The sequence below is a fragment of the Marmota monax genome, unplaced genomic scaffold, assembly GCF_021218885.2.
Source record: "Marmota monax isolate L192 unplaced genomic scaffold, Marmota_monax_Labrador192_F-V1.1 WCK01_AAM20220418_F8-fsc00145, whole genome shotgun sequence".
NCBI lineage: Eukaryota > Metazoa > Chordata > Mammalia > Rodentia > Sciuridae > Marmota > Marmota monax.
Genome location: NW_026695201.1, coordinates 1,768,954 through 1,784,651, shown reverse-complemented (window position 1 = coordinate 1,784,651; position 15,698 = coordinate 1,768,954). Strand labels below are relative to the sequence as shown.

The 15,698-nt window shown below is 41.3% G+C and overlaps 1 protein-coding gene and 1 long non-coding RNA gene across 2 annotated transcripts; one reads left to right on the top strand and one right to left on the bottom strand.

The window, feature by feature from the left end:
• Positions 1–948, top strand: LOC124082469 (olfactory receptor 10T2). Its single transcript, XM_046428873.1, has one exon. The coding sequence runs from the start codon at positions 1–3 to the stop codon at positions 946–948; it is 948 nt and encodes a 315-aa protein (XP_046284829.1).
• A 4,688-nt stretch (positions 949–5,636) lies between these two features.
• Positions 5,637–11,775, bottom strand: LOC131423608 (uncharacterized). The gene is made up of 2 exons (XR_009225365.1): positions 6,695–11,775; positions 5,637–5,860 (listed from the first exon to the last, which is right to left on the bottom strand). It is a non-coding gene; the product is annotated as an uncharacterized LOC131423608 (long non-coding RNA).
• Between the last annotated feature and the right edge of the window lie 3,923 nt (positions 11,776–15,698).

Below are 15,698 nucleotides of genomic sequence, written 5' to 3'. Positions count from 1 at the left end.
ATGCGAGGTTTCAACACAACCACCGTGGTGACCCACTTTGTCCTGGTGGGCTTCTCTAGCCTTGGGGAGCTCCAGCTGCTGCTCTTTGTCATCTTCCTGCTCCTGTACTTAACCATCCTGGTGGCCAATGTGACCATCATGGCCGTCATCCGCGTCAGCCGGACTCTTCACTCTCCCATGTATGGTTTCCTCTTCATCCTTTCATTTTCTGAATCCTGCTACACTTTGGTCATCATCCCTCAGCTGCTGGCCCACCTGCTCTCAGCCACCAAGACCATATCCTTTGTGGCCTGTGCCACCCAGCTCTTCTTCTTCCTTGGCTTTGCCTGTACCAATTGCTTTCTCATCACTGTGATGGGATACGATCGCTACGTGGCAATCTGTCACCCCCTGAGGTACTTGCTCATCATGAACAGAAGGCTAGGACTGGGGTTGGTTTCTCTATCAGGAGTCACTGGGTTATTTATTGCTTTGGTGGCCACGAACCTCATTTGTGACATGCCTTTTTGTGGTCCCAACAGGGTCAACCACTATTTCTGTGACATGGCACCCGTGATCAAATTAGCCTGCACTGACACCCAGGTCAAAGAGCTGGCTCTCTTCAGCCTCAGCATCCTGGTGATCGTGGTGCCTCTTCTGTTAATTCTCATATCCTATGGGTTCATAGTTAACACCATCCTCAAAATTCCCTCCGCCGATGGCAAGAGAAAGGCCTTTGCCACGTGTGTGTCCCACCTCACAGTGGTCTTTGTCCACTATGGCTGTGCATCCATCATCTACCTCCGGCCCAAGTCCAAGTCAGCCTCAGACAAGGATCAGCTGGTGGCCGTGAGCTACACAGTGGTGACTCCCTTGCTTAATCCTCTTGTCTACAGTCTGAGGAACCAGGAAGTAAAGAGTGCCCTGAAAAGAGTTCTGACAATGCCTAAAGCTACCAAGATGAGCTAAGGAAAGAATTTTTAAAATTCACTAGGAAAGTCACAGAAGAAATGAAAGTTTTAAAATCTTTCTCTGACTTTTTGGACACTAGTTGAACAGTTCCTCCCCTCCTAGAAGGAAGCAAGTCCATTTCCTACATTGTCCAATGCCCGGTTCAAAAGGGGAAGAGAAGGAAAGGAACTCACACTTGACAAAAAGAGAAAAGGTGAGAATCTTTTGAGGGAAGACACAACCAAAAATGAAAATCAAGCCAAGAATTACTTTTCTGGTCAGATAAAAGAAAAAAAACTCTGAGGTGGTTAAAAGCATTGTCAGGTCATGGCCATTAATATAGCAAATTCACTCTGTACCAGGTCCTGTGCAAAGAGCTAAAAATCCCCAAATTCTTCTTTGAAATGTTTAATATTTTTATTTATTTATTTATCAGTACTGAGGGGGGGGGGGGTTGATCCAGGGTCACATACATGCTAAGGCAAAGGCTCTAGCACTGAACCACACCCCAACCCCAAATAGGAAAAATCAAGGTAAATAAATTCACAGTCGCCAGGTGTGTTGGTACATGCCTGTAATACTAGTGGCTTGGGAGGCTGAGGCAGGAGAATTGTGAGTTCAAAGCCAGCCTCCTCAGCTTGCAAGGCCCTAAGCAACTCTGTTAGACTCTTTAAATAAAATATAAAAAAAGGGCTGGGGATATGGCTCAGTGGTTAAGCACCGCTGGGTCCAATCCTTTTTACCAAAAAATAAATAAATCCATAGTGTTTGGTGGTGGGAGAGCAGCAGGTAGGTTGAAAGACAAAAATTAAAAAAAATTATAATGCAAGATATTCTGATCTATTAAAAGGATATAAATAAATGTTTATAAGAATCAAAAAATGAAAATAAAATGAATCTTTATTCCTTCTGAAAGGTAAAAAGGTTTGGGATAACTGGGATGAGAAGAAAGAAGAGAAAATTTGAAGTAGAGTCTTAAAGCGAGAAAAAGATTTGAATACTAAGAAAGTGAGTTTTTCCAGTGGAAAAAAAAAAACATTAGTTAACATTGTAGATTTGTTGATTTTTAAACTTTATACTAGAATTTTATTATGCTAATTAGAAAGCAAACTTTACATTTTTGCTTATAGTTGTGCTTTATTTTTATGTAGTGGTATGTCTAAGTCTGTAAGACAATATAATTGTATTTAATAATGAACTAAAAACTGTTGGGAAAAGTATAAACGGCAGCCATACCCCAGAGAAAAAACCCCAACATGGCGCCTAAGCACCTCTTCTTCCTACCTTCTTCTTTTCTGCAGTGGCGCGAAAAGTTCCCGCCCCTGTGAACTCTCCCGCCGGCGCCAATTTCAAATCTCGCTGGCGGGGAACCTTAGCCCCAATGAGAACTAATTCCTGGGCTCCGGAGCTGATATCTGAAAGAACTTGCCAACAAACGGGTTGCCTGCCATTTATCTAAGCCCTACCATCTCCCCCTTAGTTCTATATAAGCACACAGCTTTTTGCAATAAAATTGGAATTCTCCCTGCGAAGTGTCTTTGCATGGGGAATTCTTTCAAAAACTCCATCATGACACCCTCATGCTTGATGCTCAAATGAACAAAGCACTCTAAGGAGGCAGACAAGGCCACCATCTTTCCACAGACCATAACTGTGATGGCAGTAATGCAACACTCATGTGAATCTAGCATTTTTTAAAATAATTTGAATATAAACATTGAACAGAATTAATTTTAAATCCTAACTCTACTCCTTTCAAGCTGTGTGATCTGAGACATGGTATTTAAAACTGTTAAAACAGATGAGTCTTGAACTTTGGGTTTTGTTTTGGTTTTCCTTTTCAGAGAATATGTAAAATATCCAGCTAATATAGAGCTTTTTTTTTTTTCCTTTTTTTCCTGCCCAACAATCCAACTCATATTGGAATAAAACCCTGTGAATTGTTAAAATGATGTTGCATCACACAAATGAAAAACTATATTATGCTTGACTGTGTAACTGAAGCCAGAATCAGGCAATCAGGACAGATAGGTAAATTCAGTGAGGTTGGATCAGGAAGCTGGAGACTCCCCCCTGAGGGACTGAAATGCCTAGTAGCCCTTCCTCCACCCCATCGAGGTATAAACTGCCTCTGCTCCAACCTGTTGCTAAGGTAACCTGGCCCAGGAATGCCCCTCCCTCCAGGGAGCTTTAAAGTTGTCAATTATTTTATCCTGGGCTGCTCCATCTGCCCTTTGCCCTTCCATCTGCTTCTCACCTTTTGGCCATCCCACCCAGCACCTCTTGGGTCTCCTCAGGGACACAGGAAGGAGAGAGATAGGGGGAAGAGAACAGGAGAAGAAAGGAATCCTAGGACATATAAAAAGGGCAGAACACCAACTATGGCCCCCTCCTTTCTCCCCCGAGAAGTCTATGTTACCCCTTTTAAAATAAATCCTGCTTTATCCGCTTGCCTCCGAATGCTTCTCTAGCGTTCAAACTTCAACATGTGGGGGAGCAGGACTCAGCACTGATGATTGGTGTATCATATTTTAACTGTGAAAATAACATATAAACAAGACAATATGTTACATAACATATTCAGCAGCATGTTCTATTCCCTCTGTAAAGTGCCTGATTCCCAGAGCATAATGAACACACATCAAATAGATTGCTTGATAATATGCCTGCATATTTCACCTCTGACAAGCCATAGCACTTTTTTTCAAAACCCTTTATAGAAATTGTATTTATTATTCTATTTATTCTACTTGTGAAATTTATTTATTTTTTTTTACTATGCTGGCACAAAGATTATTTGTTACTTACTCACCTAAGGCAAGTGTTTGGGAAACGTGAATTCAGACCAAAGAAATAAAATCATAAAAATCTAAAAGTGTGATTTATTTGAATTATTTTGCAATTGTCTTCAAGTTCCTGCTTGTTCTTAAATCAATTCCCAGTGCTGCTAAATAAATAAATTTACCAGAATTTAGGGAATGTATTGTGGGTGGACTTAAGTAGGACCACTCTGAAGAACTCCAGTCATGTAGTTCAATACTCAAAATAAAAAGCCTTATATGTATATAAAAATATCAATCAATATGTGTTAACATGTGTAGTTCAGTGTTTTGAGTTGCAGCAAAACGTTTTCATTATACAAAAGTCATCTTTTTTGATTTTCAGCTCAACCATTTTTTTAAAATTAACCAACAAAGTAACCTGACTTTGTAAGATCAGATGAGAGGGTTTCTATCATATGCTTTCAACCATTAAAAAAAAGATATATATTATATATATATATATATATATATATATATATATATATATATGATGAGAAAAGGATATAATATACAAAACCAAAGTTAAATGTGCTAAAGTGATGAAGAACCCAGAATTAGATGGATAGTCTGTATAGATAGGTAAATTGAGTCAGGTTGGATCAAGGAGGGCGATTTTGAGTGAGTCCCTCAAGTTGGAGACTGTCCCCTGAGGGACTGAAATGTTAATTCTTTCAGAGCCCTTCCTCCACCCTTATCAAGAACTTCCCCCTGCTCCAGCCTGTTGCTAAGGTAACCTGGCCCAGGAGTTGCCCCCCCCACACACTACAGGGAGCTATAAAGTTGTTAATTAATGTGTCCTGGGCTGCTGCATCCTGCCCTTCCCCCTTCAGCCCACCTGTTTCCCACCTTTCAGCCGTCCCACCAAGCATTCCTGGGCCTAGTCACCTATGCAGGGAGGAGAAAGATAGGGGAAGAGGGCAGGAGAACAAAGGAAGCCTAGAACATATAAAAAGGGCAGAACACCTCGCTTCTTGGGATACCAGGACACCAGCTATGGACCCCTTCTTCCTCCCGGAAGAAGCCTATGTTACCCCTTTTAAAATAAACCCTGCTTTATATGCTTGCCTCCATATGCTTCTCTAATGTTCAAACTTCAACATGTGGGGAAGCAGGACTCGTCACTGATAACAGGCAATATCAATGAGTGTGCGGTTGATTAATTCTATCTTAAAAAAGTTATTTGAAGTCTTATAATTTTATGAATTGCCGTGTCACTCAAGGTACATGTGCAGGGGCACCTCTTATTTTTCCAAGTTTTCACTCCACCCCTCTTGCCAGGTTAGCAAGAAAATTGACTGTTTCCTTCTGAAGTTCTTTAATCCTGGAGTTTTTTTCAGAAACCCTGGGGATTTACATATTCAAAAGGGATTCAGAGTGGCCTCCACACCAAAGCAGAATCGGGCTGGTTACTCTGGGCTGCTGTTCCTTCCTGTCACTATCAGGGCTGTCCCTAAGGGCTGCAAGGCAGTGCACTTCATCCAACTCTCTACAGCAACATTCCCAAGTGGCATGGTTCTTTGAAGGTTGTTAACTTACTGCTTTCAGAAAAAAATGAGATTTCTTCACACAGGCACTCCTCAGATGGAAGCCCTGCCCCTCTTTAATTCCCATCCAGAGCCGTGTCCCCAACCACCAGCCGTTTCAGGAATACTGAGAATTTTTTTCTGCTGTGCAGGTGTCTCAGACATCAAGTTACCCCATTCTTCAAAGGCAAAATACCCTTGCAACTCAAGGGCTTCCTCTATGTACCTTTTTCAAGTGTGTCTACCTATAACAACTTCTTCCAGTGATTTGAAGACGATTTTGAAGCCAGATTTAAAGATAGGTAGTTAGTGTGAAAGACCCGCCGATTCCCTGTCCAAGAAAGATGCACGAGGCACTGGCTGCAAAAGCAAAAGGCGATTTATTGATACACAGGCGCCTGCGGGTGCTCAGCGAAACCTCAGCCGGAGCTTCGGTGAACTGGCACACCGGGCTTTGGGGTACAGATCTTTTATAGGGTACAGTGGTCAGTTTTCCTCCTAGCACAGTAACAGGTATCTCATTGGCTCTTTTGAATCCAGCATATAGGTCACTTAAAGGGTAAACTTGTTTTTCACTATAGGTTCCTGGAAAAACCACATAAAAACCATTTGTTATTCATTGTATGGTTTTTCATTGTATGATCCCGTTTGCCCAACCGTGCCGGCTCCTTTCCCAACCATCCTGTCCTTTCTTAATCGGTTACACTTAACTGATTTTCTGAAAAATACATCTGACGTCTGTGCAGGTGCGGAAGCAAGCCCTGGTGATTTATTACTGGGCCTAAAGTTATTGGGCTGGGGTCTTTCATTCCCCCCTTTTTCTTTATCATGGATAGAATCTTATATCCATTGTCCTGCTTGCTCAGGTTCTTGGATTAAGCTCCTTTGTGACCCTGTCTGTTGTTGAAGCAACTGGTATTGCTGAGTAAGGACCATAGTCTGGATTACAGAAAGTCTTTCTTTCATAAACTGCACCAATCTATTGAGTATGCAGGGTCCAAACGTCAGGATTATCAGCAAAATAATTAAAGGTCCCGCTCTGGTGGATAGCAAAGTAGTTAACCATGGGGATTTGTTAAACCAATGTTCAAATCATCCTTGTTGTGCTTCAAATTCTTTTTGTCTTTTTGCCAACCTTTTAGTGACTTTCTCCATAGTTTCCCGGACCACCCCCTTATGGTCAGCATAAAAACAACACTGTTTCTTTAAAACCATACAGAGACCATCTTTCCTAAGGAATCACAGATTTAATCCCCTCCTATTTTGTAGCACGACTTCTGCGAGGGAAGAGAGAGATTTCTCTAAGGCAGTGATAGACTTGATCACTTGATATTAGACCCCCGATTTATCTAACTATACTGACTACCTAACTTTAAATCTGGCTTCATTTTTTTTTTCCCTAATTTGGGAACTCCTTACTGCTGTGAGGAAGGGGGACAAAGAGAATCTTTCTGGCTTCTTCAGGCTGAAAAGGGACGGCGTGGGGCAAGCAGTTTGGAGTCCTCCTTAAAAATATCGGGTCTATCGAGTGGTCCATGATGAAAGTGTAATTGAGAAGTAATAGGCTGGAGGGCCATTTGAGTGATGGGTGGTCTATAAGAGAAACAAGAACTTATTAGCACTGGAACCATATTGATGCAGTAATAAATGCCACAGCACAGGAATATGCCAATGAGTATAATGGCCAAGACAAAGATTAACAATGTTTTTCATCAGGCAGTACCAGGAACTAGGAGCTAGGATATTGTTTCCACGAAAAAGTTGCTGAGGACATGGCTTTCATCTGAGCAGGTAAATCTTTAAGGATATTTGTCACATTGTCAGAAATGTCAGGGATGTCAACACAACAACTAACATGTAGGGTTACAGATGTCTTTTTCTTTAAGATATAGTTTAATAATTTAATGCCATCTGATCCTGCAAAATCCTTTTACTAGTATGACCTCTGTGTCTAATAGAGAAATCTTTCATTCTGCTACTTAGGGCTGGATAACCATATTAGCAAACATCAAGCCTACCTGCGTTGGCTAGAAATAAAGGCCTTAGACTAAAACTACTCTAGCAGTCCCTTTGACAGTTATCAGGCATTTCTGTCTAAGAATCTCTTTTGTAGCCTCCAGTCTACTTATTTATGGAAGTTACATTTAACTATTATTATCATTTAAGATGTCCAGGAACAGCTGTGCTTTGGCTTTGACTGTCTTTGCTAAGTGTTTAAGATGAAGCAAGTCAAACTGACTTTTGTTTCTACCTATTGTTTACAGTCAGCTGAGTTATCCTGGGAGTCCTCGGGAACTTCATAGCAGCTTTTCAGTTCTGCTAGTGCCATTTGCGCTAGGATGGGTCCAGGCCTTGCTTGACCATATGGCTTCCCTCAGAAGCATCAGGGATGTCTTCCTTTTTTAATGACCCTCCTCTTTACAGCAAATGCACCGATTGGCTTTCTGTCCTCCACTGGTCTCATTAATCTCCCTGCTCAGGAGGTTATGTGGCCTAGAGTTGCTGAGCCCTTTGAAGAAGTCCCCTATTCCCTGATTCAGACTGACTCAGAGGGCAAGAGCCGAATATTGGTTTTCTTGGCCCTTTTAATTTAACTAATTTTAAAAACTTGATCTTAAACATCCAGCAAATAAGTTAACAGCCTTATATTAAGAGCACTGGGCTTTGATGTCTATCTCTCTATCCTGTAGGTGATAACTCTTTATCTTATGTTGACCCAGGTTGTGTTCTTAAAGCAATATCTCTTTAAAACATTAACAGGCAATCCTTAAACCATCTATAAGCAAACTACAAAACAAAACTAGCTAGGGTAAAAACATATTTAGCTTATATAATAGCTACCTTGAATTCTGGCAGGGTTATACATCATAATTTCCTGTTTGAGATCCTAGTAATCTTGGCAAAAACCTACTTTTGGACACAACTTTAACTGTACTGAAATCTGGCTTACTTCTTTTATAGCCATTTTCACATGTAGTGAGATGGGACAGAGCCCTATCTCAAGTAAGGCAGGGCTCTTTATAAATCTCAAGTACTATAGTTTTGAAGCTGATCATTTTACAAAGTTTACATAAATTGTTGTTCAAGTTTACATGAACTTTAGCTAACACAACATAATATCACACTTAAAACATGAATTAAAGGCTGAAAGCTTTTAACCTCTTGTAGAAAAGTAGTAATGTACTTTTGTGTTTTGCAATAAAACCTTCACACAGATTAGGCTCTTATTAACTTAAAAATACATAAATTGTATCTTAGAGTAGAAAGTAACATGGAACAGTACATATCTTATTGATAACAAGTTCAGTTATAGAACACAAATGATATAATTGAATCTCTAACATGTTTTTTTTTTTTTAAGCCTAAAATTACCATACAACTTTAGAATACCAGCTTGGTATAATGTTCTTTTGAAGCTTCTACCTTACAGACTTGTATACCTGGAAGATATGAACACATTAATAACACCATAATTACATAAACCTCCTTTTGTTCACATTTTGAAACAATACTTGTAAACTTTTAAATTTAAGCAGAGTTAACATTTTATTAGGGCCTTTTTGAACACCTAGAGAAACTTATAAGCTTAATTTTGAGGACACCTTTACTTTTATCTGTTTACCCAATCTAAATTGAACCGTTTGAATCACGTGAATTAAAGATATTTGGATCTATTTTTAATTTTTTTTTTTTATGAGCGCTCCTCATCTGTCAATTGTTATATCACTGCAGGATATATGGACATATACACATACAGACATACCGACATATAACACATAACAAGAGTGTGCACACATAACAATTAATAAAGGCCTCGTAGCTTTTCGCAGATGAAATCTCCATTGCAATGTTTTTGTGTTTTTTTTTTTTTTTTTAAAAAAAACTTCACTGATCAGAAAAACATTAACCTAGGTCTGCAGGATCGGAATCACGAGCTCAAAAAAAATACAGAATCTAAGAAAAAACAAGAGTCCTAAAAAAAAGATGACTGGCCAGTAGTTAGTAAATAACATACAATTTACTTCTTGGTTTGGTCTAGTTTGAGTTCAGGTAAGCATTTTAACCTTAAGTTATATTTCCAGGTTTAGATGTTGAAAATTATGATACAAATTTAAGAAGCAATTTCCAAAATTTAAAATTTCATATCTTTTTACATTAGAAAAACTTGTTCACATAAAACTGGAAATAGGACCTCTACCATCAGAAGAAATTTCTTTAGTACCTCTAAGCCACTTTGCTTGTTCTGAAGTTCCAAAAGTAGCATTGAGTTACATTAAATTTGTCCACACACTACCATATATATCTGAAATTAAGCTTTGAAAATTTCTAAGACTATTGCTATTTAATTATCTAATGTCATTTTTATGAGCCAGACCAACGTTTTAATTTCTTTTCAGGCTACCCAGTTCAAAATTGAAACTCTTTAATTTTTTTTTATCCCAAGTATTTAAGTTTTCTAGCATGAACTATCTGAAATCAAACTAAACAATTGCTTACACCCAACTTTTAACTGCAAGATAGTGCAATGCTTTAGAAACCCATTTAGATACCAGATTGTTACAATAAAAAAATATTTTTTTTTTTTAGACACACATTTAACCTAGATTATCCCTAAGAAACAATCAGACAACCAGATAAGAAAATATCTCTCCAGGTTTTAAACTTTCATTTAATTATGACTCCCATCAGTGGCACCATAGACTTTCCCATGAGTGGACCAGATGTTTTCATGTAGGGGCAACTATAGGTGTAAAATCAAGGGTCTCAGTGTGACTGGCTTTACTGCATTCAGTGTCCCTTCTTTTTAAGTAAACAGAGGTGGCATAATCCTTAAGATGTAGATAAGGACCCAGGGAACCCCCCAGAGCTAAATGGCTCTGGCAGCTGCTGGGAGTCCCTTAATCCTATCTTTCACCCATAGGATCAGTTCCTCCAGTTTGGTTTGACCTTAGGCATTAGGCATTTTTTTTTTCCTAACTTTTTAGTAGCCAGCTCCCAAAAAGTCCATCCTCTGCTTGCAGTTGTTTCGAGTGCTAGGCTTCCCCAAGAAAGCAGAGTGGGGACTCCTTAAAAGTCCCCTTGAGAGTGTCAAAATTTGTGACTGAAAATTTGGTTCCCATCTCTAAAACCAATTAACACCAATTTAATAATGAGGACAGGGCTTTGAGAAAAGTCAAAGCGAGATGTCAAAGTTATTAAATCCCCAGCAGGCATCTCTATTTGCACTCAAGCCGGTTATGGGGGGGGAAAGAAAACATTGCTTCTCTAGTCTCAGTATTCAGCCTTAGATGGAATTTATCATCTGCCTTGGGCTGCATTTCCAAGCAGCCCGACTCCAGGAAGACCCGTTTGCTTCCTTGGCCCTGTGATAACACTCGGGAGGTTTGGGGACCCGTTCCCTTCTACCCCCACGAGGGAGGGAGAGGGCCGGGTGCCCCTGAGCCGCTTTTTTTTTTTTCTTAACTTTTACTGACTGGTTGTCTGCCCGATTTCGGACGTCCTGCCAATGGTCAAGGGTGAGACTCAAAGGAGTTGTTATGGATTGCCCCATGTTAGTCTTTGATGGAGTGAGAAAGTGCAAAGGCAAGAAGACAGACACAAATATCAGACTGGACACAGAGAATGCTGCGCGGCTCGAGCACAAACCGAACGTACCTGACGGATTAGGGAGAGGAGGGATACCGTCACCTCCGTCACCCACGAGTACAGTGTACTCTACAGAACATTGGAGGCCCCCCCAAGATGGGCCTCCCTGAGCCCCTGGGACGTCTCCCAGGGTGGCAGGGGAGAAGTCCGAGTTCGTCAACTCCTTCTCAAGCTGCCCAGAATACAGAGCAATTACGCGTAATCGTACAGACGCTGCGCATGAACAGATAACAAGATAACAACCAGACAGAGAGAGACACAAAATGACACGAACTGGCCAGCTTACCTCCCAGTGGTTATCGGGTGTTCCTCGGGCAGGGATCCGGATGGGGTTACAGGAGTTCTCCTGGCTGGCTCACCAAATGAAAGACCTGCCGATTCCCTGTCCAAGAAAGACGCACGAGGCACTGGCTGCAAAAGCAAAAGGCGATTTATTGATACACAGGCGCCTGCGGGTGCTCAGCGAAACCTCAGCCGGAGCTTCGGTGAACTGGCACACCGGGCTTTGGGGTACAGATCTTTTATAGGGTACAGTGGTCAGTTTTCCTCCTAGCACAGTAACAGGTATCTCATTGGCTCTTTTGAATCCAGCATATAGGTCACTTAAAGGGTAAACTTGTTTTTCACTATAGGTTCCTGGAAAAACCACATAAAAACCATTTGTTATTCATTGTATGGTTTTTCATTGTATGATCCCGTTTGCCCAACCGTGCCGGCTCCTTTCCCAACCATCCTGTCCTTTCTTAATCGGTTACACTTAACTGATTTTCTGAAAAATACATCTGACGTCTGTGCAGGTGCGGAAGCAAGCCCTGGTGATTTATTACTGGGCCTAAAGTTATTGGGCTGGGGTCTTTCAAGTGTAGTTAGGTAAATCGGGTCTAATATCAAGTCAGATAAAGAAAATGGAGGCCATTGTGGAGAATAGGGTTCAGGAAGCCAGAGCAGCACTTGGGGAAATTGAAATGCTAATGTCCCCAAGGCTGGGAACCCATACTAAGGAACTATTAATGAAACAGCTCCCGGCAAACAGGGAAATGCTAATCAAACCACCCCAGGCCCTTCCTGCCCAGATTACTCCTCCAACCCACCTACCTCCCACCTTTTGGACCTTCCCACCTGCAAAGGACAGGAGTGTGGGAGGACTAAAAGAAGACCTTAGCTACAAAAAAGGGAAGACCTCCACTTTCCACGCATTCCGCCTTTTGGGTCCCTGTCTTCCTCTGGGGAGAAGTCTTTTCTAAAGCTGTCCTTTAATTAAGCCTTTCACTTTCCACTCTACCCTTGCCTCAGCGTGCTTCTCTGGTGTTATACTTCAGCATTCGAGGAAGCAGGCAGTAACAATTTTCTCACTAGGAAAGTAGGAAAGTCAAATTATGTTTTTTGTTTGTTTGGTTTATTTTTGGTGCTAGGGATTGGACCCAGGAGCACTTTTCTGCCACTTAAATATATCCCTAGACCTTTTTATTTTTTGAGACAGGGTTTCCTGAAATTGCCTATGCCGGTCTTGAACTTGTGATCCTCTTGTTGAAAAACTGATTTGACTCCATTTTTGAAAACAGCTTCTACCTCAAAGCCTGTCCAAGGAAGGGGCGTGACCCTTGTCCTTGGAAAAACCCAGAGAGCACTCCTAAGCACATACCCACCCTGCTGAGTTGTTTGTCTACAAATACCAGGAGAGAGCTGCTGCGCCAGGTGTCCCTGACTCAGTCAGGCTAGGTGGGGACCCATAGCAACCCCATAGCAACCACCAATCAGCATGAGACAGGGAAAATACCTGGGATGCCAGATGACCCCCAAGTAGTTTATGGTGGTTGATAACATGTTGGGAAACCATGTAGTTCAGCACGTACACCCCTCGTGGCTTAAACCAATCAGTTCAAAGGAATCCCCCTCTTGTACTAACCAATCACCCCTACCCAACTTGTCCCCGCCATTGAATGTGCTAATCAATGTTAAGAGTTGTTGTTTGATTTTCCTGCGGTGTGAAATGATTTGCTGTGTGATGTTGTGACACATAGAGTATTGTTACCACTGTTGACCGGTGAGTCCTTGCTTCCCCAGTGTTGAAGAATAACACTAAAGAAGCACGCCGAGGCAAGGTCAGAGTAGAAATTAGAAGTTTATTAAAGGACAGCAGAAAAGACTTCTCCCAGAGGAAGAAGGGGACCCAAGAGGTGGAATCCATGGAAGTGCGGTTGTCTCCCCTTTTTATAGTTTTGGTGATGGAATGTAGGTTGGAAGGCCTGAGGGGTGGGACACAGGTGGGCCAAACAAGTAATCTGGGCAGGAAGGACTTCATTATCACTTCTTTGGGATGGGCTATCTCCAAATCTGTTGGGGGCTGTTTCCTGGGTTCCATTAACATTCCTTTGGGGTGGACTTTGGCCTAGGGCTTTTCTGGGACTTCATTAACATTCCATGAGTTGTCCTATTGAAGCCAGATTTAAAGTTAGGTAGTCAGTGTGGTTAGATAAATCGGTCTAATATCGAGTGAAATCTAAAATGGAGACCATGTGGAGAATGACTCAGGGAAAACACAGGACAACTCATGGAAGTCCCGAAAAGGCCCTAGGCCAAAGTCCACCTCAAAGAAATGTTAATGAACAGCCCCCAGCAAAAAGGTGCTGACTCAGAAGTCCTTCCTGACCAGATTACTTCTTTGGCCCACCTGTGTCCCACCCCTTGGGCCTTCCAACCTACATTCCATCACCAAAACTATAAAAAGGGGAGACAACATCCCTTCCACGGATTCCACCTCTTGGGTCCCCTTCTTCCTCCGGGAGAAGTCTTTTCTGCTGTCCTTTAATAAACTTCTAATTTCTACTCTGACCTTGCCTCGGCGTGCTTCTTTGGTGTTATTCTTCAACATTGGGGAAGCAAGGACTCGTCACCGGTCAACAGCGGTAACACTATGTTTCCCAAATGAAAGAATTCCCCACGCAAAGACACTTCCTCGGGAGAATTCCAATTTTATTGCAAAAAGCAGTGTGCTTATATAGAACTAAGGGGGAGATGGTAGGGCTTAGATAAATGGCAGGCAACCCATTTATGGGCAAGTTCTTTCAGATATCAGCTCCGGAGCCCAGGAATTAGTTCTCATTGGGGCTAAGGTTCCCCGCCAGTGAGATTTGAAATTGGCGCCGGCGGGAGAGTTCACAGGGGCGGGAACTTTTCGCGCCACTGCAGAAAAGAAGAAGGTAGGAAGAAGAGGTGCTTAGGCGCCATGTTGGGGTTTTTTCTCTGGGGTATGGCTGCCATTTATACTTTTCCCAACACCTGGAATCATTGTCAGCATGGCCTCCATTTTAGATTTCACTCGGTATTAGACCCGATTTACCTAACTACACTGACTACCTAACTTTAAATCTGGCTTCAGTATCCCCCCAAAACCTATAAAATCTCACTGGACAAAGGAGTGGGACTCACTCCCTGGGACCGCTGCATTGGAAAGGTTGTGAGTCCAGGCTCAAGCTTGCAATAAAGACTCTCCTGTGATTGCATCCTGGAGGTCTATTGGGGTCCCACAAATCTGGCATTACACTGCCTCCTCTTAAATCACTGGGATTACAGGCCTGCATCACCAAACCTGTCCAATTAGTCTGAAAAGTAAAACTGTCAGTATACTTCTGGCAGGATTCTTCATACATGCTGTTATCTTTTCAATAATAAACAAATTGTAGCTTGAAAAGGAAGATGATTTGAAGTGTTCTATAAAATGTTACATTTAATGAGGGTGATCTTTTTTTTGGGGGGGGTATCAGGGATTGGACCCAGGGGTGTTTAACCACACAGCCACATGCCCAGCCCTATCTATCTATCTATCTATTTTTGAGGCAGCACCTGCTAAGTTGCTTAGGGCCTTGCTAAGTTGCTCAGGCTGACGTTGAACTTGCCTCAGCCTCCTGAACCACTGACATTATAGGCATGTGCCACTAGACCCGGCAACCTGGTGATTATTTTAAAGGAAACATGTTGCATTTGTTGTCTTCCGTAAGTAACCTAAGAAATTAGTATTACACATCTCCAGAGGGAAAATCATAGTTTGTTTTACTTGTTTATTTATTTTTGACTTGAAGTGTATATCAGGTTTTCTTATCAGGGAGTTTGTAAGGATTTCAAATTTTATGTTTTTCCCTGAAATCATACATTGAGATAAATATTAAATAATATTCTCATTAAAAATGTGGAATTGTTTTCACCAACAGTTTGAAATATAAAAGATTCTTTTGAGATATTTTATTATCCCCAAAGTACATTTATTTTAATTTTTTTAAAAATAAAACATTACCCTTTGTGTAGTAAAATTAGTTAATTGTTTTAAAAACTAATGAGTAAACTAAACAATCTAAATATTAATTATAAAAGCTCATACTACCCCACTTATGTCAGAATAAGATCATGGCCCTTTTAACATGAGGTTTCTTTCATAAAATAAAGAACCCCTGGATTATTATGTTTTGGGTAGAGACTAAATGGGCTGAGGGAAACCAACAGAGATATAATCACAAAACTGGGTGTCCAGAGAACTGTCAGTCACTAACTGAGGGAAGTATAGGTGACTGGGATAGAAAATCCCAAACACACAAGTAAGTACATTATATAAGCACATGACTCGTACCGGAAAGCACATTTTCTTAGATTGTACCTCTATTCTTTTTTTTCATTCTGCAACTGTGGTTTTAAAGGGAGTTCCCCATGATCACATGACTGGGCAATGCTGGGAGCCATTAGCTAAGTAGGTATGACAATTTCCTTGCCAGTGTACCCCATGTTG